Source organism: Cydia pomonella, chromosome 20 (genome assembly GCF_033807575.1).
Source record: "Cydia pomonella isolate Wapato2018A chromosome 20, ilCydPomo1, whole genome shotgun sequence".
Lineage (NCBI taxonomy): Eukaryota > Metazoa > Arthropoda > Insecta > Lepidoptera > Tortricidae > Cydia > Cydia pomonella.
The window spans coordinates 14,042,945-14,070,251 of NC_084722.1; the positions used below are offsets into that span (position 1 = coordinate 14,042,945).

At 43.0% G+C, this 27,307-nt stretch overlaps 1 protein-coding gene and 1 long non-coding RNA gene across 2 annotated transcripts; both read left to right on the top strand.

Moving 5' to 3' along the window:
- Nucleotides 1-76: 76 nt before the first annotated feature.
- LOC133529381 (protein enabled-like) lies at nt 77-22,561 on the top strand. The gene is made up of 16 exons (XM_061867086.1): nt 77-308; nt 488-601; nt 691-909; nt 3,247-3,416; nt 4,135-4,228; nt 4,596-4,652; nt 4,733-4,789; nt 5,780-5,852; nt 6,475-6,556; nt 10,491-10,693; nt 10,976-11,192; nt 14,566-14,571; nt 18,607-18,681; nt 19,636-19,849; nt 20,491-20,688; nt 22,236-22,561. The coding sequence occupies exons 2-16, from the start codon at nt 496-498 to the stop codon at nt 22,388-22,390; spliced, it is 1,926 nt and encodes a 641-aa protein (XP_061723070.1). The 5' UTR covers nt 77-308; nt 488-495; the 3' UTR covers nt 22,391-22,561.
- Nucleotides 22,562-24,764: 2,203 nt separating this feature from the next.
- LOC133529394 (uncharacterized) lies at nt 24,765-27,081 on the top strand. Its single transcript, XR_009801125.1, has 2 exons — nt 24,765-25,185; nt 26,015-27,081. It is a non-coding gene; the product is annotated as an uncharacterized LOC133529394 (long non-coding RNA).
- The last annotated feature ends 226 nt before the right edge of the window (nt 27,082-27,307 follow it).

The window sequence follows — 27,307 nt, forward strand, 5'->3', positions numbered from 1 at the left end:
ATACTAAAAATCGATTACGATAACCGCTTCACAACCACTCGTGTGGTGTGGTGGAACCCGCCAGAAAAAGACGCCTAGTATTACCATTAAAGAAAAAAAATCAAAGAATGAGAAAAAAAATACACGACCTCCGCTTCACTTGTGTTTTTTTCTAATTTTACTGTCAATAAGCTGATAATTCCATGCATATTTTGTATGCAACAGTTATTTTGACTTAATATTGTGCTCTATTATGCACCAAACTATCGCGGGGAAGGCTCGAGGTGGTTCTATTAACTAAAATCAATAACAATCTGAAACCAACAAAGGTACGCTTGTGTTTGCTTTGGCCCAGCGTATAACCTGTGTTTAGTGCTGGCGTCCGGTTGGCGTCTGTCACGGCGATCGCGAAACTATCTAATTAGTCTTATTTTGTAACAATATCGCGGATAAAATGTGCGGTAGTGTTGTCGGGGGATGTGCATTTAAGTGTTGTTTGTTATTTTAGTTACGAAGATGAATTATGAAGCCGAAAGAGCCATGAACCAGAAGCGGTTGCGTATGGACGGGGAGCCGGGCCACGGTGTGGTGCAGGGGAACGGATTGCCGCTTAATTACATGGGTATGCATTATAGAACACTTATATCACCCTATTAATGTTCAAAAATGTCTCTATAAGGGAGAAGTCTGAGTAAATATGTGTTGTTGTAGATAATGGTCATCAGATTCCATACCAACCGTACGCTGGAGCGTACAACACGCACTACCCGCCCCCAGACGCTTTTGCAGCGTACGGGCCGCCACCGCCCGGGGGCTATGCCCCTCAGAACCTGTCATATGCCCCCCCAGCCCATCAGAATTACCCGCACCATCAAAGTTTTCCTCCTCAGCAGCCACAGGCTCAGCTGCATATGCCGCAGTCTCACATGGGTAAGTCATGTAAGTAATCAAATTTGTTTATTATTTTTTCAATTCATTTTTTTTAATTAATTTGGTTGAATACAACTTGTATTGGCTAATAGTGCAAGTGTCAAGTGTCTAATTAAATATATTAAAAAACGAGTAACCACTCGCGTATTTTAAGTCGAAAAACTCTTGACATGTTTCACTCTGTCTGTACCGAGGAGTGTTGTCAGGAGCTTGCATTGGTGAACTGGCATAGGAACCGCGGTGGGGGCGATAGTGAGTTAGTGCTTCTGGGCATTATCAGCGAATCTACAACCATTGTGACTATTTTGCGTGAAACAAGGTAGCGCTACTCTAACCAAGCCAGCTCCTCCACGAAGCCTAGCAAAGTTTTCAGGTTGCTAACTGCCTCTCTTAGCAGCTTTAGTGTGCACGGAGTCCCTAGATATTTGTTCCTGTATCCTTCAACCTGTTTGCAATCTAGGACAATGTGTATTGTTGTTTCCTCTTCTTCCATGCACACTCTGCACATGGGGGAGTGTGGAAGTGTTCATTAAACTTGATACAATATTAAAAATAATTAAGAACCTTCCTGTCAAAGTAAAAGCACAAGAATTTGCAATGCAACTATTGTTTTCTTTCTCATAAAATTAGGGTCAACTTTGTCGCTTGCCATAAGGACGAGATTAGCTTGTATCTTTATATGAATAACCTGTCAAGGCATAGTTATGGCAAGTGACAAAGTGGGATGTTTTGCCAGTTTCGGTCACATTTCTTGTTATAATTTTGTCCCATCAGCCAGGGGAACATAGCAGTTTAGTTTGTTAGAAGAAATTGTACACCACATTCAAACACCCTTGATAGATGGTCCTTTTTGGAAAGTGCTAAGCCTGCCACTAAAAGTGTGATGATGAATTTAAATGCCTTAAAATCAGGTTGTAATGAGTGACCCAGGAGAATGTTACCATGGCAACAAGTGACAAGAAAATTTTTTGTGACATTTTCTGTTAATAGCTGATTTTATTTTAAATATTTTGATTTTAATTGAACACTGATAATATTTTTCATTAATTAATCTAGTATACAAATAATTAAAATTGGAAGGAACTTATCATGGAATTTATCATAAAAATTTACCTTATAAAATTTTAATGCTATTAGCTAATGTTTCCCACAAAAGATAAGGCCATTCACCTAAATTAAAACTATGATAAAAATCTTGAATATGTGATGCTGAAGTGTGCTAAATTAGAGCAGTCTCTCAATTTATGTGCTACAACTAAATTCAAATAAAGAAAAAAAAATTAAACTAGTGTTAACATCAGATAAAATGGAATATCCTGACAATAGTCCAGACATCAACTTAAAAATCCTGACATTTCCTGGATGGTTATTTCTACTCAAATGATGGGCGACTAACCCCTTAACTCGCCACTGTACACACAACAATTTGTACATTTTCGGGTAGTTATAACATTTATTGGTTAAAACTTTCACTGCCAAGAACTCCACTAGGGAGTTCTCGAAAACTTTGTTCACATGCCACGCGACTCCCGAGGGGAGTTTGTACTATACAATTATTGACTAAAGGCCATGCCATCCGACTCCTCTAGCGAGTTCTTACGAAACTTACGATTTTTCAGGGTTGTCACTATACCTCGTTTTTTAGGATTACAAAAATGCGATTTTTAGTTCAAATTCGTACGCAGCTTTATACTAATAGCTAGCCTAGTAAATAAAGTTTAGAGTAGGTAGGTATCCGACATACCTCCCTAATATAATATGTATTTATGCTCACTATGCAACTAAAAATGCATGGCGTTGGCAATTTTGTCCTTTGTGACAGCTCTGGACTCCCTAGAGGAGTCGTCGGCATACGGCATAGAAATAAATGAACTCCCCAGCGGAGTTCTTGGCGTGCAGCAGTGTTTATTCGCCGAGTGCGCGTTTGGACTCCACGGGGGAGTCTTATATAGATGTTTATATTTACGCCGGCATTCAGCGGTGGACTTGAGTTTTGGCCTGACAATGACAGTGTTAACCAACCAAATACAAAACCGCCTGGAATTGTCACTGAACGACCTGACTTTAACTTACATTATTTGATCATGTAATGTTTTCGTCTACCTTCAACTGGCTTAAGGACCCATTTGAGGGTAGATTTTGTTTACTTTTATTTCAATACCTAAAGAAACAGTATAGTCAACACCTGGCAATCCACTGACGCTATTTGTATAGTACAGCTATCATTTTATCAAAAGCAAACTGTCGAACAGTCATCAATATGAGCACACTTTTGATATTGGCAAAATCATCATAAATTTGAGAAGAATGAGATTATAATGTAACCTGTCCCCACAGTTCAAGGCTACGCCCCAGAACTGGTGCACAAAGCCGCCTGGGCGCCGCAGCCGCACCTGCTGCCGCCGCTGGACGCTCAGAAACCGCTTGACATCAAACAACTGAAGCCGGAGATCAAGCTCGAGCCGCAGGATGTGCATAAGAGACCGCATCCGGAGAGTGAAATGATGGTAAATCTGTCTCAATGTAACATTTAAACTTTTACGTTTTGAACACATATTAAATCATAACTAGTATACACACTAAAAAATATGATTTAATTTGTCACTTCAGAAGAGAATCTTTCCTAATGTTACCCCAAGTTAGACTTTTGATGATCGTTTGAAATTTAAGTTGTTTTAGGGTTCCATAAACAAAGGGTAAAACGGGACAGGATCCTATTACTAAGACTCCGTTGTCAGTCCGTCTGTCCGTCTGTCACCAGGCTGTATCTCATTTCGTCTAGACAGTTGAAATTTTCACAGATGATGTATTTCTGTTGCCACTATAACAAGAAATACTAAAAAGTCAACTCTTAGTGGGCCAGTATGATGGTCCATCGTGTACAGGAGCCATTAGGCCACCTTGGTTAGTGGATGTTCTCTGTTTCTAGAGCCTTGAGCCTCTATCCATTTGGTCATCTTTACTGTTCACCTCTCGTCTTGCCCATCTCCATTTCATGCTCTTGAGTGAAGAGCATCAATTACTTCTGGCCTTTTTCTAATATCAGAGCATTCTACTCTATCTTTCACCTCTACTTATTCAATAATTTTAATTCAGAAAATAAATTCCATACATTAAAATACAATATAAATTAAGATAAAAATTAAAATTAAATATGTTAGTAACAATAGGTAAATCCTTAAGAAACTATGTAACTAACTACTTATATTATGATGTTGTTTCTAGGGTGGAGACCTGGATCAGCCGAAGATTAAGATCAAGACGGACATCTTCAAGCCTGACGATCTGGCACACAGGCCCGATGTCGACAAGCCCCATGGTAAGTCCCCACTGAGCTATCGCGTTTCCTTACTATTTTGCGTCACTTCGTACAATATACAAGATTCCCATTCACCATTCACCTTCCCATCCAAACGGGAGTTTCGTTCTCATTTTAAAACTACGCGTTGGATTGTAATGAAACTTTGCGCATACAATGACATAAGTTATATCTATGCCTGTATTACTTTATATAGCTCCAGCTTATAAAACAAACGATATAGCGCAAAAACAAAACCCTCGCAACGCTCAAGATTCCATTTTTTGAACCACGAGCGATGCAAGTGGTTCAGTTTAGTAATCTTTCGCTTGCTCAGGTATCAATATTAGCACGAGCGGTAAAACAAATAACTATTTCATTGTTTCAGATGTGTCCCAAAAATCGTTATTGTTGGATGCGTCCAAACCAGTTGAGCAAAAGAAAGGTAAAATATTTTTTTTTTGCTTTTTTTTTATTTGTATGAACCATTTTATGTGCAACAAGTCACTTAATGCTTGTTTTCAGATGACGGTCAGCCTAGCATTATTGGAGTTGACGGTAAACCCGGAGATAAACCTGCAGGTACTTGATTTAAATTATAATACTATAAGTTACTTTTCATACTATAATTTATTTGATCGATAATGATATCAATTTTTTTTTTTTCAAACACATGCAAGGCTCGGAAACTGGTTAAATTTCCAAACCGTCATCATGGATTTGGCGCGAAACCTTTTAATTTCGGTTTCGTTCGTATAACCGTTATTTTTGACTCGGTTTTTAGAAGAACATTTTCATAAACTGTCACCATACCTGTCATTCACAGTGCCCTCTGATGTGCCAGCGAGATGTCATTCTCAGTGTACCTCTCTTGTGGACGTAGTTTAAGGACGTATACGTGAGAAGAGCACGAACCTACGAGGCCTTAGAGTACAGATTTTTTTTTATACCACAGCCATATTACAAATCAACAACCTTAGTTCTTCACACAATAGTTATTTACGATACAAGTGCGAAAAATAGGAAGTTCGAAACGAGTGGTGATAAATTAAAACACGTACAAAGGGAGTGTTTTAAATCGACACGAGTTGCGAATTACTTATTCGAACATGTATCGTACAACGTTTTACAGTACAGTCAGCGTCAAATACTTCGTAGCAGTCAAAGTGGCCAAATAGTTCGGTACACCATACTAAAAATATGGTGTACCGAACTATTTGGCTACTTTGACTGCTACGAAGTATTTGACGCTGACTGTACATATGGACCTTTAAATTTTCGACATAGTTGCGTAACGTGCTAATTATCGCACCAGTGCGGTAAAGTAGCACCATATGTACTGTAATAGTACATTACGATACAACTGCGAAAAATAGGAAATTCGAAACGAGTGGCGATAAAATCGTCACGAGTTGCGAATTACCTATTCGCACATGTATCGTACAACGGTTTACAGTACTTATAGCTCTTTAAATGTTCGACACAGTAACGTAATATGCTAATTTTCGCACTAGTGCGGTAAAGTAGCACCATATGTACTGTAAACAATGATGTGATATATTTTTGTAACAGAAGCATGCAAGCCGGAAGGCTCGGCCGAGGGCGGCGACGTTCAGCGCTCCGAGGTCAAGATAGCAGACAAGAGGTAAGCCTAATGTAATTAATATAATATATATTAATTAATATTAATAAGAGAATTAATTTGTAACGGAAGCGCTGGTGGCCCAGCGGTAAGAGCGTGCGACTTGCAATCCGGACGTCGCGGGTTCAAACCCCGGCTAGTATCGACCAATGAGTTTTTCGGAACATATGTTAGAAATATATAATATAATATAAATATATATTTTATATTTACCAGTCGCTTTTCGGTGAAGGAAACCGGACTAATCCCAATAAGGCTAGTTTACCCTCTACAGTTGGAACGTCAGATGGCAGTCGCTTTCGTAAAAACTAGTGCCTACGCCAATTCTGGGGATTAGTTGTCAAGCGGACCCCAGGCTCCGATGAGCAGTGGCAAAAATGCCGGGACAACGCTAGGAAGAAGAAGAAGATTCGTTTTTTTTAGCCAAGCAAAATAATGCAAAAGATCGTACATGATTTATAATTGGTACATATTTGCCGTGACTTATTTTTCAATAAAAAGACACCACAAATACGCTTACCTTCTTTCTAATGCAAAAAACGGACTATAAATACCTGTGTATTTCCAAAAATACATTCATCCCTGTCATTTCATTGTTTTTGTAAAATGATGTACTTATTTGCAGTGAGGAGGACCGAAAACCCTTCAGCAGTCCGGAGCTGCCCAAACCAGGGACTCCAGGGAAGGCCTCTACCCCCGGCCTGGAGGTGAGTGTAAGTTTATCGGTTTTTTATTTTGTTATTTTATTTTTATTCCGTTTTACTTATGTATTGCTTTCTTTGTTCTTTATTTTTCAAGACTTTTACTTTATTTCGTTGCCGTGCAAAGGATTCCTCTATCCATTTTCACTAGGTACTTATTTATTTATTATTATTCTACACCGTGTTTTTATTGAAATCCGTTAACTTCGGGGTATGGGTAAGTACGTTTACGTACTACATGACATAGTTAATTAAAAAAAAAAAATTAAAAAAAATATTTTTTTTAACATTTTTTTTTTTATAAAAAGTAATTAAATGTTGCATATATCGTTGTTGTTGCACGGGCATTACATTTATCTCAACCAAACAATTGAAAACTGACATGTCAATGTCATTTCAAACATCGATCGTCCTAGATAGTACTTACGTTTAGTAGCAAATGTATTAACTTGTACTAAACACTAATCAATATGTGAACAGGCCCTAAGGTAAGTGTACACACTCGTAAGGGCTTTATAAGATAAAAATAAAATATTGATTATCTCGGAAATGGAGTTAATTAGAATACCGGTGTCTTTGAGAAAGTTACTTAATTTAAGCTCAGGAATGCACCCTTGAAATTAACGGAAATTAAAAAAACACAGTGTATAAAGACAACAAATGGTCCAACTAGTGTTAGTTGATCTTAGCCTACTTTAGTACTTAATACCAAACATATGCCAATAATGATGTCCCTAATGGCTATACCAAATAGACCGCGAGCCAGGAACATTACCATGACCAATCACCTCCCGGGCGATAACTCGTATAGTGGTTAATGGCTATGTATGATGAACCCTCGTGGACGTCAGCTGCCGCTCCGTAGGTGGGTTGAGGAATGGCAGCCGAACCGAAACACAGCCAAAGAAAAAAAATAGTCATCGCCTCCCGTTGGATACTTTGTCAGATGATAGTCTAGATGCTATTGTGAATTAAAAAAATCGTCAGCCGGTTGTATCACAGTGTTACAAGAACGTTAGCTTTCCGCATGAACATGTAAAAAATAAGCTTCCTAGGCAATCTTTTACGAACCACCAGGTTAAATAAAAGACAAGGGTAAAAGTATTTTTTCTAGTCGTCGACTGTAATGGTTGAATTAAGATTTCGTATACCCAACTATAATTGCGTACTTTTCATGTATGGGCTCCCAACTCAACTATAAGATTCATTTCGATACGCTGTAGTAAGACGCCGGGTGGGAGTAACGCGTTTATGTCTACATTTTTGTCTACTGAGATACTTATCAATTTTCACGAATTATTTAGGTTTTATAGTAAAAAAGTATTATTTTAGCTGACTCGTGAAGCGCTGGTGGCCTAGCGGTAAGAGCGTGCGACTTGCAATCCGGAGGTCGCGGGTTCAAACCCCGGCTCGTACCAATGGGTTTTTCGGAACTTATGTACGAAATATCATTTGATATTTACCAGTCGCTTTTCGGTGAAGGAAAACATCGTGAGGAAACCGGACTATTCCTAACAAGGCCTAGTTTACCCTCTGGGTTGGAAGGTCAGATGGCAGTCGCTTTCGTAAAAACTAGTGCCTACGCCAAATCTTGGGATTAGTTGTCAAGCGGACCCCAGGCTCCCATGAGCCGTGGCAAAATGCCGGGACAACGCGAGGAAGAAGAAGATTTTAGCTGACTCGTAGAAAAAGTATTGTATACAATAGTGATATAAACGAGCTTTCCAATCTCGTACCTTACTTAGGCAACTCAGCAAGCTTCGTTGCCTAAACACGGTGCTCGACTGAGAAACTATTATACCACGATTGTATAAAATACTATTGCACCACAGGGGCGATGGCGGTAGTTCCCGTCCGCCATCTTGCTTGCTGCGCCACCGGTCCAGTCATGGCCTTAGTTTTACGAGAAATATGCGCTTCGTCCAATGCTAGAGATTGAGTTATTTTGATTGATGACTGGGAGAAACTTGCGATGCGTAGAACGGAATAGCGCGCATCTGTTCATAAAAGAGTAGAGCAACCGGCGACCGGCGACCGGCTTGGCCTAGTGGGCAGTGACCCTGCCTACGAAGCTGATGGTCCCGGGTTCAAATCCTGGTAAGGGCATGTATTCGTGTGATGAGCATGGATATTTGTTCCTGAGTCATGGGTGTTTTCTATGTATTTAAGTATTTATAAATATTTATATATTATATATATCGTTGTCTAAGTACCCTCAACACAAGCCTTATTGAGCTTACTGTGGGACTTAGTCAATTTGTGTAATAATGTCCTATAATATTTATTATTAATATTTATTATTATTTATTAATATGAGCAGCGGCGCGGAAGACCTGGATGCTAAGCGAGACGACCAAAGCGTATACCTATACCTACAACCGAGCTGGCCAGCTTTATTGCGCACCATGTGATCGTATTTTCAAAACCAAATTTGGCTTCGCAAGTCTTGTCTAATTTGTTCTCGGAGATACATTTCAAAGTTACATTGCGAATATACAAAGTACAGTGTACGCGACATTTCCACCTTCACCACTTAGATGGTTGGCAGTCCTCAACTGTGCGTTTCTCCAGCAACATCCTGCCTCGCACACCTAAACTGTGGAATGAACTGTCGCCTCGCCAGCGGTATTTCCGGACCGATACGACCCTCAAACCTTCAAGAAAAGATCGTACTCCATCTTAAAGGCCGGCAACGCATTAGCAACCCCTCTGGTGTTGCGGGTGGCCATGGGCGGCGGTAATCGCTTACCATCAAGTGATCCGCCTGCTCGTTTGACGATCAAGTCCGAGTTCGTTTTATTCGCGCACCGAGGGTTCCGTACTAACTTTGAATTATCTCGTGTAACTACTATAAAGGCGAAAGACGAAAGAACAGAAGTACCTATGCTAAGTGTAATTGTGTACAGCACTTTTGATTATGTTGGTTTTTCGAGGATAATTCTCTATCATGGGAACTGATTTCAAAAATTGTTCTTTTATTTGAAAAAAAGGTGTATTTAATGTAATCTCATAGAAATTTCAAGTGTAATAAACACACGTAACGTTGGTTAAATTGCAAACTGAATTCGGAAAGGTTTTTTTTTAATAAAAAAGTTACCAAGCAAGAGGTTGATTATATTTATCAAGTAAAATTTAAAGTTATAGTTATGGTGAGTATGTTAATATTATGTCAGAATTTAATTATTGGGGATCGGTATTTTTTTTCACATTATCTTTCATAAATCAATTTTGTTTCTCTATGAAAAAAAATTAAACAAGTGTTTTGGACTGTGCAATTTAAGCTCTTTCAAATGATACTCCACTTGACCTAGTCATTAGACTTTTAAATTTTGCCCCCTCTTCATATTGGGCATTTTCTATAGCTAATAAAAAAAATACTTTCAATGTGTCTGGGCTAGCTAACTATTCCAAATTTCAAATCGATAGCTTAAGTGGTTCTCGAGATATTAAGCCATGTGACAGATAGGCAGACAGACGAATGGACGGATAGAGTCGCACCATAAGTCGTACCTTTAAATGTGTCTTTTTTACAATTTCACTGAGTAATGGTTATTTTATTCCTTTTCAATAAAAAAAACCGAGTCCCTTATAGTTAGTTTCAGCAACTTAAGACATAATTCAATAAATAAAATAAAAACTGCTTAAACATATTACGATTAATATTGCTTTAAGCACTTTTTATTTTCTTCCCATCTATTCATCTTTCTAGCCATCGGGCTTCGGGCTTAATTAACACTTGTTCGTAAATTCTTCTTCACAGCCCTTAATACACAACGTACCATTATGTCCTGGTGTTTGTAGCTCACAAATTTTTGTGTACGTTTGTATAGCCGACTATAGATATATGATGCTATTGTAGAAACACCATACTGATAGGCCAGTATATCAAAAGTGTGAACACGTTGACCATATAATAAGTTGAATCACGCTGTATCTCCAGCCGAAGAAACGCGGGCGTCCGAAAGGCTCCACCAACAAGCCGAAGCCCCCCGGCGCCCCCGCGCCGCGCGCCCCCGGCGCCGCCCCGCCCCCGCGCGGCGCCGCGCCCCGCGCCCCGCTGCCGGCGCCGCGCCCGCGCCCGCAGGGCTACCAGTACGCCGTGCGACCCTTCCGGAAGGACTTCTCCGGGATACAGTTCCGAAGGTATGCCCCACGGTCAGGCGCCTCGCATTGAACAAATGCGAGCAGCCTCGGTGTACTCTCATGAAATCCCTCGAAAGCTCGACGCTCCCCACTGAGGCCGTGCACTTACAGTAAGACATTGCGGCATACCACCCAAATAGCATTCAGAATTTCATCACAAGTACCTTACAGTTTTCGAGTAAAAGTTCCGTTTCCGCATTTTGGCTACTGCCTCTAAAAATTACATAACAGCACTGAATTGACAGTTTTCCCAAGCACTAAAACCTAAACCATTGCCCACAGGCGATGGAGCGACGACTGCCTAGACTCCTCCCACATCCCCAACGAGGTGTACTTCGGCGACGTGCCCGTGTCCACGGAGGTCCTGTTCAACTACTACGACGCCAACGCGGAGCGCGAGCGGCTGGCGGCGCAGGCGGCGCAGATCGCCGCGCAGAAGGCCGCCGCGGCCAAACTGGCGGCTGCCAAGTTGCAGGCGAGAGGGCTCATCTCCAATGAGGTAAGTTTCCACACTAGCAAATCTCAGACGTACAATGACACACTATCGCAAATCTCAATGTCAAACTTTGGCTATATGCGTTTCGCGCATATCATGCATCGCGCTCAGTGTGATGCTACATCTTGCCTCCAAAGTACCAGGAGCTCATAACGCAGTAGGAGTCCTGTTCAACTATTACAACGGAACGCGGAGCGCGAGCGGCTGGCGGCGCAGGCGGTTCAGATCGCCGCGCAGAAGGCCGCCGCGGCCAAACTGGCGGCTGCCAAGTTGCAGGCGAGAGGGCTCATCTCCAATGAGGTAAGTGGCCACATTAGCAACTTTCAGACGTACAATGACACACTATCGCAAATCTCAATGTCAAACTTAGATAAATGTGTTTCGCGCATATAATTAGTGACAGAGCTAGAGCTAGTTTATATCGTGCTCATTAAAGCGATTACGATATACTTATAGTTAGGAGTTAGATGCATCGCGCTCAGTGTGATGCTATATCTTGCCTCCAAAGTACCAAGAGCTCATAACACAGTAGGAGTTCTGTTCAACTATTACAACGGAAGGCGGAGCGCCAGCGGCTGGTGGCGCAGGCGGCGCAGATCGCCGCGCAGAAGGCCGCCGCGGCCAAACTGGCGGCTGCCAAGTTGCAGGCGAGAGGGCTCATCTCCAATGAGGTAAGTTGCCACATTAGCAACTCTCAGACGTACAAGGACACACGATCGCAAATCTCAATGTAATTAAGAGCGACAGAGCTAGAGCTAGTACATCGCGCTTATTAGAGCAATTACGCTATACGTGCTTCGCGCATACATATATGATGCGCTCAGTATTGATGCTATAGCTTGACTCCAAAGTACCAGGAGCTCATGACACAGTAGGAGTCCTGTTCAACTATTACGACGCCAACGCGGAGCGCGAGCGGCACAGACGGCACAGATCGCGATAGGTAAGCTGCCACTAAGGTCCGACCGAGAACGCATTTTCTGTCTCGGCCGAGAACGAGACCGAGACCGAGATTCAATGGTATTCTCGGCCGAGACCGAGACCGAGACCGAGAATTTATAAAATAGAAGAAAAAAACGATTTTTGCAATCAAAATGTTTTAATAGTCGAAATTCGATGATTTATCAGAAAAAGGTTTCATGGCCACTTCGTAGCGCTATTAAATAAATAGTATTTTTAGGGTTCCGTAGCCAAAATGGCAAAAACCCTTATAGTTTCGCCATTGCCGTCTGTCTGTGTCTGTCCGTATGTCACAACCATTTTACTCGAAAACTAAACGATATATTTTATAACGATATATGGAATGAAGGTGTATTATTTAATGTAAGTCGCATCTTAGTAAGGTAAATAATTAAGCTGTAATAAATACTTTTTCAGGAAAATGATTTTGAATATCTTCTTATTAAAATGAAGGAAGTGCCACGAACATTCGCTCTTTTGCTTGTCTGGCTTTTTGTATTGTATGAAGGTACGGAACCCTCCATTATGCGTTGCCCGACACTTGGCCGGTTTTTCTACTACGGATGTGCACAAAAAGAGGTACAGTAACAATAATCAGAATTAAAAAAGTTATATATTGTTACCCAAAAAACGTAATTTTTCAGCGTTATGGTCCGTTAAATTGTGACAATGCTCGTCGTTTAACTGGTCAGTTAGGGACCTGCTACTAAGCTAAGCCATATTAAATGAAAATCAACTTATGTCTGAAAAACCACACCGCGAGTTTCGTCAAAATTGCATAGAAGCATCCGCAAAGTTAGCATGAAATTATTATTATTTTTTTTTTTTTCATTTATTTAGAACACAAACAGTCACATATACAAATGGATTTGAAGTACAATGTAGAGTACTTAACATAATTAAGAATCATAGACCTGGAGGTTCATTATTAAGTACATAATGTTAACATACATACCAACAGCATAAAGAAAATGAAATCATGAAATCATGAGCCATACTTAAATTCTATTTACTAGTCTTCAGAGGAGAAAAAAAATACAATAAACAGGTTTGACATTACTGTCTGTTTCATTAATTATCGGATATGTTGTATTTTTTTTTTTTTTTTTACTAATATTTGGTAGGTATTAGGACAACCGGAAAGTTACATTTACACATTGTGTACATTGTATTATATTTAATTATATGAAATATGTACTTGAACTAAAACAATTTACGTCTAAGTATCATTTTGAGACTAGACAATGAAGTGTGAAAAGGATCAATATCAAGTAGGTACTTATTATAATAACTAGGGACTCGTCTGAAAAAAGTGTGCCGAGAGTAATTCTTGCGGGCAAAGCTGATATAAAATAGAGATCTAGGACGTAGGGGGTGGTGCGGACAACTGAAAGTGACTAATTCTAAAAGATTCGGACATTTAATCGCTCCTTTAAGAATTTTAAACAAGAACATTATATCTAAATAGTGTCTTCGGTTATCAAGGGAAGGAACACAAAAATGCTTCGCTGCTAACGAAGTACGTTCAAAATAATTACCCGTTCTGTAACAGAGTGATTTTAAAAAAATATTTTGGATCCTTTCCAGACGATCAATATGGACTTGGTATTGAGGCGTCCAAACAACAGAACCAAATTCAAGTATACTCCTAACAAAGGAATAGAATAATAGTTTATAAGTATTGGGGCGCCTGAAGGGCTGTCCGATCCTGAGAATCATCCCTAACTTCTTATAAGCTCGCTTACATATATTATCAATATGTAAATTAAAATTTAATTCTGAGTCTAAAGTAACACCTAAGTCTCTAACGGACGATACCCGGGCTATATTTTTTCCAGCTAAGGTGTAATTGAAAACTAACGGATCATTTTTACGATTAAAGCTGATTACGAGACATTTATCAGTATTTAACAAAAGATGATTATCTGAACAGTAGAGGAAAAAGTTATCTAAATCCTGCTGTAATGCATGGCAATCTGCTTCTGAGGACACAGCTTTGTATATTTTTGTGTCATCTGCATAGACGAGGTGCTCAGAGTTCCTAAAACAGTTTGCCATGTCATTGACATATAAAATAAACAGTAAAGGACCAAGATGTGATCCTTGGGGTACTCCGGAAGGTATAGGAAGAAAGCAAGAAGTATAACCCTTCAAGGCAACCGCCTGACTGCGATTGGACAGGTAAGACTTTATCCATCTAAGAAGGTCGCCGTGTATACCGAGCTCAAAGAGTTTCTTTATTAAGTTATTGTGGTTAATTTTGTCAAAACATTTCGAAAAGTCAGTATACACGACGTCCACCTGACAGCCAGAAGATATCCCATTGATAATAAAATCGGTAAAGGTCAGGAGATTTGTATCAACGCTACGACCTTGACAAAAACCATGTTGGTTAGGCGCAATGTGCTGAGAGAAGGCAGAAGTAATTTTGTTGTAAACGATTTTTTCAAAGATTTTCGCAAATATGTTTAATTTACTAATGGGCCTGTAATTAGTTACCAGGTGCGCATCGCCACTTTTGTAAATTGGTGTTATCAAGGCTTTTTTCCAAGAGGAGGGAAAGTGACCATGAGCTAAGGACTTAATAAAAATTTGAGCTAAAGGCACTGCCAATTCACGGGCGCACATTTTAATGAAAAGGGGGTGAATCAAATCAGCACCACTACCCTTCTTAATGTCTACTCTTTCTAAAAACTTAAAGACGCAATCCTCGGAGATTTCAACGCAATTAAGATCAATCAGGGAGTTATTAGCTACATACAAATAATCTGGTAAGACAGAAGAATCAGTAACAAACACAGAGTTAAAATATCTATTAAAAAAATTACTAATTGTGTTACCATCTTTAGAAAATTCACCAAGGTAAGACATTTGGTCGGGTACGCAATTACTAGGGAATTTTGACTTCATAAACGACCAAAAATAAGTAGGATCGCTACGTATCCTATCCTCAGCTAATGAAATAAAATTATTATAGCATTCGTTGGCTAGTTTGTGCTCCCTTTTTCTTAATAAATTAAATTCCGCCCTATCTAGCGGATTACCATATATTTTCCACCTTTTATGGGCTGATAGTTTCTGTTTGCGAACTTTTATTAGTGCACGAGAAAACCAAGGAGGGTATCCAGTATTACTATTAACGCATTTGTGTGGAATATGACTGAAAATAAGTGTTCTAAGAACCGAATAAAAATACGTAACTGAATCCTCAACATTCATATTATTCAAACACGACCAATCGGTTTCAGATAACTCCTTGCGAATAAGGTCATAGTTGCCGCGGTGAAAGATGGGTCTAGTACATTGATTAGGTAACAAGCGCGGTAAATAACTCATTAAGTTTAAGGCTAGTGAAATATTCAACGCCTTGTGTTGCGGATCCTCCTGCGTAAGCGGTGACGAGCAGGCACCAACCGTGCAATCAACATTGGCCATTACCAAATCCAACACACGTGCGTTTATATTAAAACAATTGTTATATTGGCTTACACCAGTTAGAGCGATAAAATCGGAAAGAACTATAGCAGTTGGATCTGCCCTAGTCTCAATATTGAGACGATTTGAATCCGCACACAAGGTCCATGAGGCATAAGATACATTAAAATCACCTATAAGAACGAAAATATCTTCTGGGTAGGTATTCATTATCCTAGCCGCATTGTCAAAAAAGCAACGCAGGGAATTGATATGACTATCATTATGTGGAAAATAACAACAAGCAATATGCAACAGCGGGCCATGCGCCCGCGGTCGGCCGGCCGATCGACGCGAGGCGCCCGGGGAGTGGGGCGCGGCGCCGGCGGCGGCCCGCGGCTCCACTGTGAGCCACAACTCCTCGTGCCGCTGCGCCGCGCACCACTCGTCCCGGCGCGATACACTGAGACCGCGCCGCACCGCCACAAGCACACCCCCTCCGCGCTGCGCGGTTCGCCCCGCGCGATCCCGTCTATACACCTCATACCTGCTATCAAAATACTCACTACTAAAAAAGTCAGGGTTCAGCCATGTTTCAGATAAACAAATTAGATCATAGTTCGAATTAATTACACTAGATAAAAAAGTATGAGATTTTGTCCGCAATCCCCTCACGTTCTGATAATAGATTGAAATGCTATTATCTATTCTTGATGAATAATATATTACAATAATAAGAAAATATTACTTTATTATTTTTATTCAGACGAGTCAATTCAGGTATTAAATTTAAAACTAGAAACGAGATCCTGTGAAATTCTGAACTAGTTTCCTTCCCATACGGTATACAAAGTAAAAAATAGTCTAGTACACGACTTACGTAATTACTTTTATGAACACATATCAACACTAACATTGAATATGTAAAAAGAAAATTATTGCTATACCAATTATCAAACTTGAATAGTCATTTTAATTTCTTTAGGTCAGCTTCGCTAGTTATGACATACACTTTCGAACTATCATTCTTTCGCATGAGTATTTTGCACTGCTTAACCCATAGGTAACTGAAATTCAACTCGGCTTTCCTATCCCGGGCCTGCCTAAGTAGTATCTTGTTTACAGCCGTGAGATGTTCGTTCACGTAGATGGGAAGCGCCGGGCCCGGGAGACCGGCATCGGCGCTGGTGAGGCCGCGGCGCGCGCGCGCTGCCGCCACCAGCTCGTCCTTGCGCCGTCGCTGGCAGAAACGCACGATGATCGCCGGGGGCCTCGGGTCCGCACGGTTTCCGCTACCTACGGATAGCGGGAAGCGGCGTACGCGATGTATTGAGTCGACATCAGTTTCAAGCAGACCAAAACCAACCTTCAAACATATATTATTTAAAATCGACATTAAATTCTCGTTGTCTTTTTGAGGAACGCCACTAATTTCGACATTGTTCAGCCGGCAAAACTGGTCTCTGTCACGTTCATTCGATTTTAGAGTAGCAAACTCAGCCTCCAGCTGTTTCAGATTGGCTTCAATAGATGGGAGGCGGTCAACTTTACTCTCTGTGAGGGTAAGCCGCACATCGAAATTGTCTAGTCGACTTTCAATTACGCCGAGCTTCCCCTCGAGATTAGCAATTCCCTGATTTGCTTGGTCAAGCCCACACTGCATTTTTTGCATTTGCACTTTAAAACCTTTGAACTCCTTCACAAGTTCAGACAGTGAGTCGTTATTTTCTGACTGACGGCATGGGATGCACCTCCAATTGGTTTTTTTCTCTGCTGTCATCCTCTTATAAGTGTTTTCTAGCATTCCGGAGCACCTATAGTGATAGTATCCTCCGCAAAAGGAGCACGGTACATCACCATCACCAATAAAATTATCACCACACTTATTACACGACGACATTCTGGACTCAACCGTAACAAGTCGCGAATACGGCTCAGATTTCAATAGCACAAATCAACTATGCAGTTAAACGCGTAAGTTAACAATAACACATAACCGGTCGCTGGCGCGCTCGATCGCTAACTGAAATTATGTCCAATATTCCACAACAGTAATCCGCCACAGGTATTGTTTTGTACTTACCTACTGCTTTACCTTTTCCCGTAAACAAAAATACACAAAAATGTCAATAACAATATACACTCATTTATTAACTCTTCCGCAATTACAACGACCACAAAACGAAAAGAACCAAAGAACAAGTCATTACTGGCAACCGAGCCTATCCGATCCCAACGCCGTATTTGATAAGTAATTGGCTTAAAATGTGGGTACGAAACCAATCAAAATCACAAAAACGTCACACCAAGCGGGCGAAGCAACCAACGGGTGGCTTTAAACGGGCGCTCGTGCGCGGTAAATTAAAAATCCACCAATGATAACATACTGCCTAGTCTCGGTCTCGGCAAGAATCTCGGCCCATTGTGGCCGAGAGCCGAGACCGAGATCTCGGCCCGATTTTTGGCCGAGAATGCCGAGACCGAGACCGAGACCGAGATCTCGGTCGGACCTTAGCTGCCACACTAGCAAGTCTCAGAAGTACAATGACACACACTATCGCAAATCTCAATGACAAACTTAGGAGTTAAATATGATGTTAGATGTATTACGTTCTATAGTGTTGTATAGTGTTTGACTCTAAAGTACCAGGAGCTCATAACACAGTAGGAATGTACAGGAGATTGTCAGTGTCAGGCGTCAAAAATCAAATTGGTGAAATAAGCGCGAGACCTTAGCGATAATGTTAACGTTATCGCTAGTTTCACTCTTACAATTTCTAATGCATAGGTATTACGTAATGTTATTTTACAGTACATATGGGGCTACTTTATAGCACTAGTGCGAGAAGTAGCATATTACGTTACTGTGTCGAACATTTAAAGGGCCATATGTACTGTAAAACGTTGTACGATACATGTGCGAATAGGTAATTCGCAACTCGTGTCGATTTAAAACACTCCCTTCGGTCGTGTTTTAATTTATCGCCACTCGTTTCGAATTTCCTATTTTTCGCACTTGTATCGTAATGTACTATTGTTACAGGTGACGACGGTGGACTCGTCGTCGTCGGACGACTCCTCGGGCTCGTCGGGCAGCGACAGCGACGACAGCGATGAGGTAACGAACATTTCAATTCAAATACGTTCTTTCTTTCTTACCAACATAGCGGAAAAGTTTACGTTTGACAATCAAATCTCCGCAACATACATTCGCATTCTTGTTCAGCTGTCTTAAAAATAGTCTGCTCTCACTTCTGATTGACTCGTTATTGTATCTGATTCACAGCAAAAATAATGTAAATCTAGTCTTTTAACGTCTAGGTTTTCTTTTTTACTAGCAAATTTTAAATTCTGGGAGATTAAACCACTAGTTCTATAACTCATTATTTATCAACTTTGGGACCAAGTTAAATATTTAGTTTTATGTTTTTTAAGTAGTCACACAAATTATAAACTGTAATAGATGTGATATACTAAAGAATAAGTCTCTAAAACCTGTGACGGAGGCCGGATTCGAACCAGCACCTCAGCGATCGCGGCTAGTTATTATTTTTTCATCACACTTGCTCGAAAAAGATCTTATGTCATGCCGGTGTGCTGATAAAGGCATATTTTGTTCCCGTGGGAGTTATGGATTGTAAAGAAAAAAACGATAAATCCCTAGGGAGTTATAGTTTTTTTTTTTCATTATGTCACTTGTTCTTACAAACCAAGTAGCATAAATGAGTTTTACTTTTAAAATACTAATGTTTATTATTTAATATTTTTGAGTATGTTTAAAATAATTTAATTTGATTAACTTAACAGCCGTTTAATATATTTTTACATAATTTTCAATCGGGGCTGAATGTCGAATAGGCCTGTGCCTTCGATGCCTCACTTGTCAAGAAATTACAAAATGGCGGACGAATGTTAGATATGTCACCGTATTTAAGAATCAATTCGCATAAAATATATTTATTCGCTTAAAGTGTGATGAAGAACATTGTGTGTAACTCCGGGGGTAAGACTATTGCAAACTCGGGTCCACTATCAAACCACCCTCGTTGCACAATGTACTATTCTTTACCAGGATGCACCCCTAAAGAAAGGCCCCGGGCGGCCTAAAGGCTCCCGCAACTCCGCGCCGCGCACGCCCGGCGCCGGCGCGGGCGCGGGCGCGCCCGGCGCGGGGCGGCGCGGCCGGCCGCCCGTGCCGCCCGAGCTGCGGGAGCCCGGCATCACCGACATGAAGAAGTTCTGCAAAGCTGCCGGGATCCGATTTGACTATAAGAAGCTTGTCGAAGGTCAGTAACGTTTTAGATTGGACGTTTATACTAGTACTTGATCATGATCATGTGCGTCCCTAAAGAAGGGCCTCGGACGGCCTAAAAGTTCGCGAAATAACACTAGACCCTACTCAGTGTTGTGTTCCTGCAAGTGAGTAAGGCTATCAGAGCTCAGCGAGGATGCGAAGCAGACGTAGTATAAAAAAAATCCACCTGTACCCCTGGCTCCGGGACTCCGGGGTCAGGTCGCCGCGGCAAACCGCCCGTACCCCCTTAACTGCGAGACCCCGGTATCACTGACCTGCAAATTTGGGTAAAAGAAGCTTGGCGAAGGTCAGTAACATTTTAGATCACTTGAGCTGTTAATCACTAATCACAAATTTCAGCCATACATTGTCATTCCCGAAAAGTATGTCCCTCTACTTCACTTCTAAAATTATACAATTGCAATCTCATAATTTGAGGATTCCACTTTGAATCTTAATCTCATTGTCTCGTAAGAGTAAAGTCCATAAATCAGTGTAACTTTACCTGACCCCGTCTCACAGTTGTCGCAAATGGAGTATATAAAAGTTTACGACAGCATATTTTTAAGATGAAATGTACGTTCTTTAGGTACGAAGACTTCTGTCTTTAGTCTCATCGTGATTTTTTTGCAGGCTGCACAAAGAACAAGGAGCGCGTCGGGAAAATGATGGACCTACTCACCGCGGCGGGGCTCGAAGGCAAGCCCACGCTGGAAAAGTGCAAGGCACTCAAACAGGCCAAGGTCGACAAGAAGGAACAAGAAAAGCAGGCCAAGAAGGAGGCCAAGGTCAAGAGCAAACCGGTGTCCAACGACGGAGATGGAGAGCAAAGTGAGTTCAGTTACGATTAGTTAAGTAGGTTCCATGTGGTACTCAAATAGGTCAAAGACGATAAGGAACATGAGAAACGGGTCAAGAAGGAGACCAAGGTCAAGAGCAAACCGGCGTCCAGCGACGGAGATGGAGAGCAAAGTGAGTTCAGTTACGATTAGTTAAGTAGGTTCCATGTGGTACTCAAATAGGTCCAAGACGATAAGAAACAAGAAACAGGCCAAGAAGGAGGCCCAGTTCAAGAGCAAACCGGCGTCCAGCGACGGAGGTGGAGAGCAAAGTGAGTTCAGTTACGATTAGTTAAGTAGGTTCCATGTGGTACTCAAATAGGTCCAAAACGATAAGAAACACGAGAAATAGGGCAAAAAGGTCAAGGTCAAGAGCAAACCGGCGTCCAGCGACGATTAGTTAAGTAGGTTCCATGTGGTACTCAAATAGGTCAAAGACGATAAGAAACACGAGACACAGGTCAAGAACGAGGTCAAGGTCAAAAGCAAACCGGCGTCCAGCGACGGAGGTGGAGAGCGAAGTGAGTTCTGTTATGATTAGTTAAGTAGGTTCCATGTGGCACTTAAATAGGCCAAAGACGATAAGGAACACGAGGAACAGGCCTAGAAGGAGGCCAAGGTCAAGAGCAAACCGGCGTCCAGCGACGGAGGTGGAGAGCAAAGTAAGTTCAGTTACGATTAGTTAAGTAGGTCGCAGAAAATCGGTCGATCAGGGGCAGGAAAACGGGACAAGAAGGAGGCCAAGGTCAACACCGACTCTGCTGTCGTATTTATACCGAAGGGAATGGTTCAAAGTGCCAGGCTTAGGTAGGTGGTTTTATACATGAATTAAGGTATGGTCAAACAGGGTAAGGTTGATAAGAAGCAGGACAAGAAGAATGTTGAGATCAAGAGCAAATCTGCGCCTTGTAAATTGTAATAGAGACGTAATGTCTAAAAAAATACGTGCCACCTCGTTCGACAGCTGGTTCGTTCGTTGGTCACTGAATTGCCAAACGTAATTTTTGTACAACCAGATAGTTACCCCATAATGTACTGATACTGAGCTGAGACGAAATTGTCTTAAACTTTACTTATAGAACAAGTGAGCGTAGTTCTTAAATTCAACTTGGAACACACGGCTGGTTAAGGGCTCTAATTATGATGAAAATTGATATTGAGTCTCTTAACATGAATTCGTAGACAAACTTGGAAAAATGGCCGCCATCTTGAATTTCGTCATTTTTGTCCCGATCATAATGAAAATTGATGTATGAAAATCTGAAAGGAAAGGAAAGACAATTTAACTCTACATTAAGGGTGACTCACGATGGAAAGCATCACGTGATCACCTATTAGTCGTCATAAAAAATTACGAATGGGGCGCCTCGGCTCGGGCGCGGCCAGGTGTAGCGTGAGTCATCCTTATTTGACGGTAACCGCTAACCAGACCTTATTTGTCAAAAAAGATCACCAACATTGGGAACAGAGTTATTTTCGATCCTTGGATAATTACCCTTGGCAATATTTAGACTAATATCGACATCGTTTTTTTTCTAGCGCCCGAAGGCACGCGGCGCATGACGCGCGGCGCGACGGGCGTGAAGCCGCGCCAGCGCATCGTCATCTCGTCCGACGAGGAGGACGACACCCCCGCCGCGCGCCGCACGCTGTCCAAGCTGCGCTCCTCCGTCAACGACTCCGACTCCGACTAGGTAGGTCAGCCTCCTACATGTATACATGAGCATCGTCATCTCGTCCGACGAGGAGGACGACACCCCCGCCGCGCGCCGCACGCTGTCCAAGCTGCGCTCCTCCGTCAACGACTCCGACTCCGACTAGGTAGGTCAGCCTCCTACATGTATACATGAGCATCGTCATCTCGTCCGACGAGGAGGACGACACCCCCGCCGCGCGCCGCACGCTGTCCAAGCTGCGCTCCTCCGTCAACGACTCCGACTCCGACTAGGTAGGTCAGCCTCCTACATGTATACATGAGCATCGTCATCTCGTCCGACGAGGAGGACGACACCCCCGCCGCGCGCCGCACGCTGTCCAAGCTGCGCTCCTCCGTCAACGACTCCGACTCCGACTAGGTAGGTCAGCCTCCTACATGTATACATGAGCATCGTCATCTCGTCCGACGAGGAGGACGACACCCCCGCCGCGCGCCGCACGCTGTCCAAGCTGCGCTCCTCCGTCAACGACTCCGACTCCGACTAGGTAGGTCAGCCTCCTACATGTATACATGAGCATCGTCATCTCGTCCGACGAGGAGGACGACACCCCCGCCGCGCGCCGCACGCTGTCCAAGCTGCGCTCCTCCGTCAACGACTCCGACTCCGACTAGGTAGGTCAGCCTCCTACATGTATACATGAGCATCGTCATCTCGTCCGACGAGGAGGACGACACCCCCGCCGCGCGCCGCACGCTGTCCAAGCTGCGCTCCTCCGTCAACGACTCCGACTCCGACTAGGTAGGTCAGCCTCCTACATGTATACATGAGCATCGTCATCTCGTCCGACGAGGAGGACGACACCCCCGCCGCGCGCCGCACGCTGTCCAAGCTGCGCTACTCCGTCAACGACTCCGACTCCGACTAGGTAGGTCAGCCTCCTACATGTATACATGAGCATCGTCATCTCGTCCGACGAGGAGGACGACACCCCCGCCGCGCGCCGCACGCTGTCCAAGCTGCGCTCCTCCGTCAACGACTCCGACTCCGACTAGGTAGGTCAGCCTCCTACATGTATACATGAGCATCGTCATCTCGTCCGACGAGGAGGACGACACCCCCGCCGCGCGCCGCACGCTGTCCAAGCTGCGCTCCTCCGTCAACGACTCCGACTCCGACTAGGTAGGTCAGCCTCCTACATGTATACATGAGCATCGTCATCTCGTCCGACGAGGAGGACGACACCCCCGCCGCGCGCCGCACGCTGTCCAAGCTGCGCTCCTCCGTCAACGACTCCGACTCCGACTAGGTAGGTCAGCCTCCTACATGTATACATGAGCATCGTCATCTCGTCCGACGAGGAGGACGACACCCCCGCCGCGCGCCGCACGCTGTCCAAGCTGCGCTCCTCCGTCAACGACTCCGACTCCGACTAGGTAGGTCAGCCTCCTACATGTATACATGAGCATCGTCATCTCGTCCGACGAGGAGGACGACACCCCCGCCGCGCGCCGCACACTGTCCAAGCTGCGCTCCTCCGTCAACGACTCCGACTCCGACTAGGTAGGTCAGCCTCCTACATGTATACATGAGCATCGTCATCTCGTCCGACGAGGAGGACGACACCCCCGCCGCGCGCCGCACGCTGTCCAAGCTGCGCTCCTCCGTCAACGACTCCGATTCCGACTAGGTAGGTCAGCCTCCTACATGTATACATGAGCATCGTCATCTCGTCCGACGAGGAGGACGACACCCCCGCCGCGCGCCGCACGCTGTCCAAGCTGCGCTCCTCCGTCAACGACTCCGACTCCGACTAGGTAGGTCAGCCTCCTACATGTATACATGAGCATCGTCATCTCGTCCGACGAGGAGGACGACACCCCCGCCGCGCGCCGCACGCTGTCCAAGCTGCGCTCCTCCGTCAACGACTCCGACTCCGACTAGGTAGGTCAGCCTCCTACATGTATACATGAGCATCGTCATCTCGTCCGACGAGGAGGACGACACCCCCGCCGCGCGCCGCACGCTGTCCAAGCTGCGCTCCTCCGTCAACGACTCCGACTCCGACTAGGTAGGTCAGCCTCCTACATGTATACATGAGCATCGTCATCTCGTCCGACGAGGAGGACGACACCCCCCGCCGCGCGCCGCACGCTGTCCAAGCTGCGCTCCTCCGTCAACGACTCCGACTCCGACTAGGTAGGTCAGCCTCCTACATGTATACATGAGCATCGTCATCTCGTCCGACGAGGAGGACGACACCCCCGCCGCGCGCCGCACGCTGTCCAAGCTGCGCTCCTCCGTCAACGACTCCGACTCCGACTAGGTAGGTCAGCCTCCTACATGTATACATGAGCATCGTCATCTCGTCCGACGAGGAGGACGACACCCCCGCCGCGCGCCGCACGCTGTCCAAGCTGCGCTCCTCCGTCAACGACTCCGACTCCGACTAGGTAGGTCAGCCTCCTACATGTATACATGAGCATCGTCATCTCGTCCGACGAGGAGGACGACACCCCCGCCGCGCGCCGCACGCTGTCCAAGCTGCGCTCCTCCGTCAACGACTCCGACTCCGACTAGGTAGGTCAGCCTCCTACATGTATACATGAGCATCGTCATCTCGTCCGACGAGGAGGACGACACCCCCGCCGCGCGCCGCACGCTGTCCAAGCTGCGCTCCTCCGTCAACGACTCCGACTCCGACTAGGTAGGTCAGCCTCCTACATGTATACATGAGCATCGTCATCTCGTCCGACGAGGAGGACGACACCCCCGCCGCGCGCCGCACGCTGTCCAAGCTGCGCTCCTCCGTCAACGACTCCGACTCCGACTAGGTCAGTTTCTTATATGCATACATCGGGGTTTTTGGTGCGGGAATGTTTTACTCTAGCCAAAAAACAGGTATAAACTATAAAAACCGATACTATTTACATATTTCTAAGTGCATTCGGAGCTTACTGCCTATTTTTAATTCATAATTTGGTAAATATTTTACAATAAACGGTTCCAATGCTCGTCGCGAACATCAGTCGGCTTCCGACAACTTTACGCGTGACACGTAAGATTTTAACAACAAAATGACTCGTTCGATTATTAGCCGTTGAAACACCACCAATAAAGTAGGAGCTGTTAATCGAGGTATTTTCTTAAAGCGGTAAAAAGCAACGATACTGCGACAAGATAACGGGGTTTAGTGTTAGCCGAAATAAGCCAATTTTTTTTAAAATTTATTTAGAAACCAAACAGTCGTATAAACATATCAACAATGCAATACAAATGTACTACAATAAAAGGAAAATACAAAAAAAGACCTGGAGGTTCATAAATTATAAATTAGATTAGTGCAAATTTTTGAATCTGGCAGAAAAATAACTGACATCTGTACTTATTTACTAAAACAACTTACGTTTAACTATATTTTTAGACTAGCCAACGAATTTTGAAAGCAATCTACTTCGAATAGATGTTTATTATAGTAACTCGTCTGAAAAAGGTATGCCTGGAATAGTTTTTGACCGAAAAACTAATATGTAACAGCGATCGAGGGCGTAAGGGGTGATGCGGACTACTGAAAGTAACTAATCTTAGTAGATTAGGTTGAAAAGTTGTCAGTTTTTTGAAAAAGTATGGCTTGCAAAACTCACCAACATCTTTCATTTCTAGGGGCAGCGAGTCCTCGACTTCTCAGCCTGGTAGCGGCCCGCCACGACCCTACAGAGTCCTAGAAAGTGCTTCGACAGACTCACAGGACTGCGCTCCATTACCCGAGTGATAGTGTTCCAAGGAGTGATGTGACTGGTTGGTTTGTGCAACGTGATTGAGCATTTTATGTTACTGGCTAACGATAGATGTGACTTCTTTTGTGGTGGACTTCTTTGACTCGTCTTTAGAGTCAAAGTCTTTATGAAATGAGAGATAGTCTGTTTTAAAATACTCTTTTTAGAGATTTCACCGCTCATCTCTTAAATGATTTCTATTTTAAAATTTTAGTGTTTAAATCAGCCTAAAATCTTTTGAGAGAATACAACAATTGTAAGTCTATTTTGAACATTTTAAGAGCTGTATGAGCGATTTGAAAACAAATTTAATAATAACTTTTTTATGTGCTTAAAAATATCTAAACATGTACTGTAACTTCTTGACAAAGGCGTGTTTAAATATTTATAAGCACTTTGGCCGCTCTGATATATTTTATGGCGAATATATCAAAAGAAGTTGTACCTATTGTCATAAAAAATATCTATTTTTTAACCTCTAATTTGTACAGATAGCAGAAGTACATACCTAAGAGGGCCAGGTGTCCATAATGATCTGTACACGCTCGGCCGCCTAGCTACTTTTCCTATAGTTCGTGTCATCCACGATGACGCGCAGATTTGTCAAATCTAACCTTTAATAACATGGGAATAGGAATGAAGGCACGCGTCTTCGTGAATGGCACGATCTATACACTGTACCTAAGTGCGGAATATGTAATTGGCAGCTTTTAGTGTTACATTTACGTTTGTGATTATACTAATTTTTCGATCTCACATAAGAAAGCTCTGAAACAGAGTATATTAATGAGAACTATCGTTTTTGTTTCAATATAAGTGTCTTCGCATAATTTCGAAAATCACTAATAATTAAATTCGGTTTTCGGAATTATCCGAATTCAATTTACCTTAAGGTATACCATTGGGCCTAAAACGATTGTCTTAATTCCAAATTAACTATATTTTTATTTACCAGCATTTTTAACATTTACTGAAATATCGACAGTTCGTTTGAAAAGAACTAAAAAGTTCACTGAAATCGATAGAAATCATTTTACACACAAACGTGAAGCAATAATCAATATTATTTGTGATCGCGGCCGGCAAAACGTCCCACTTTGTCGCTTGCCATAAGGACGCCTTGACAGGCTGTTCGTATAAAGATACAAGCAAGTCTCGTCCTTATGACAAGCGACGAAGT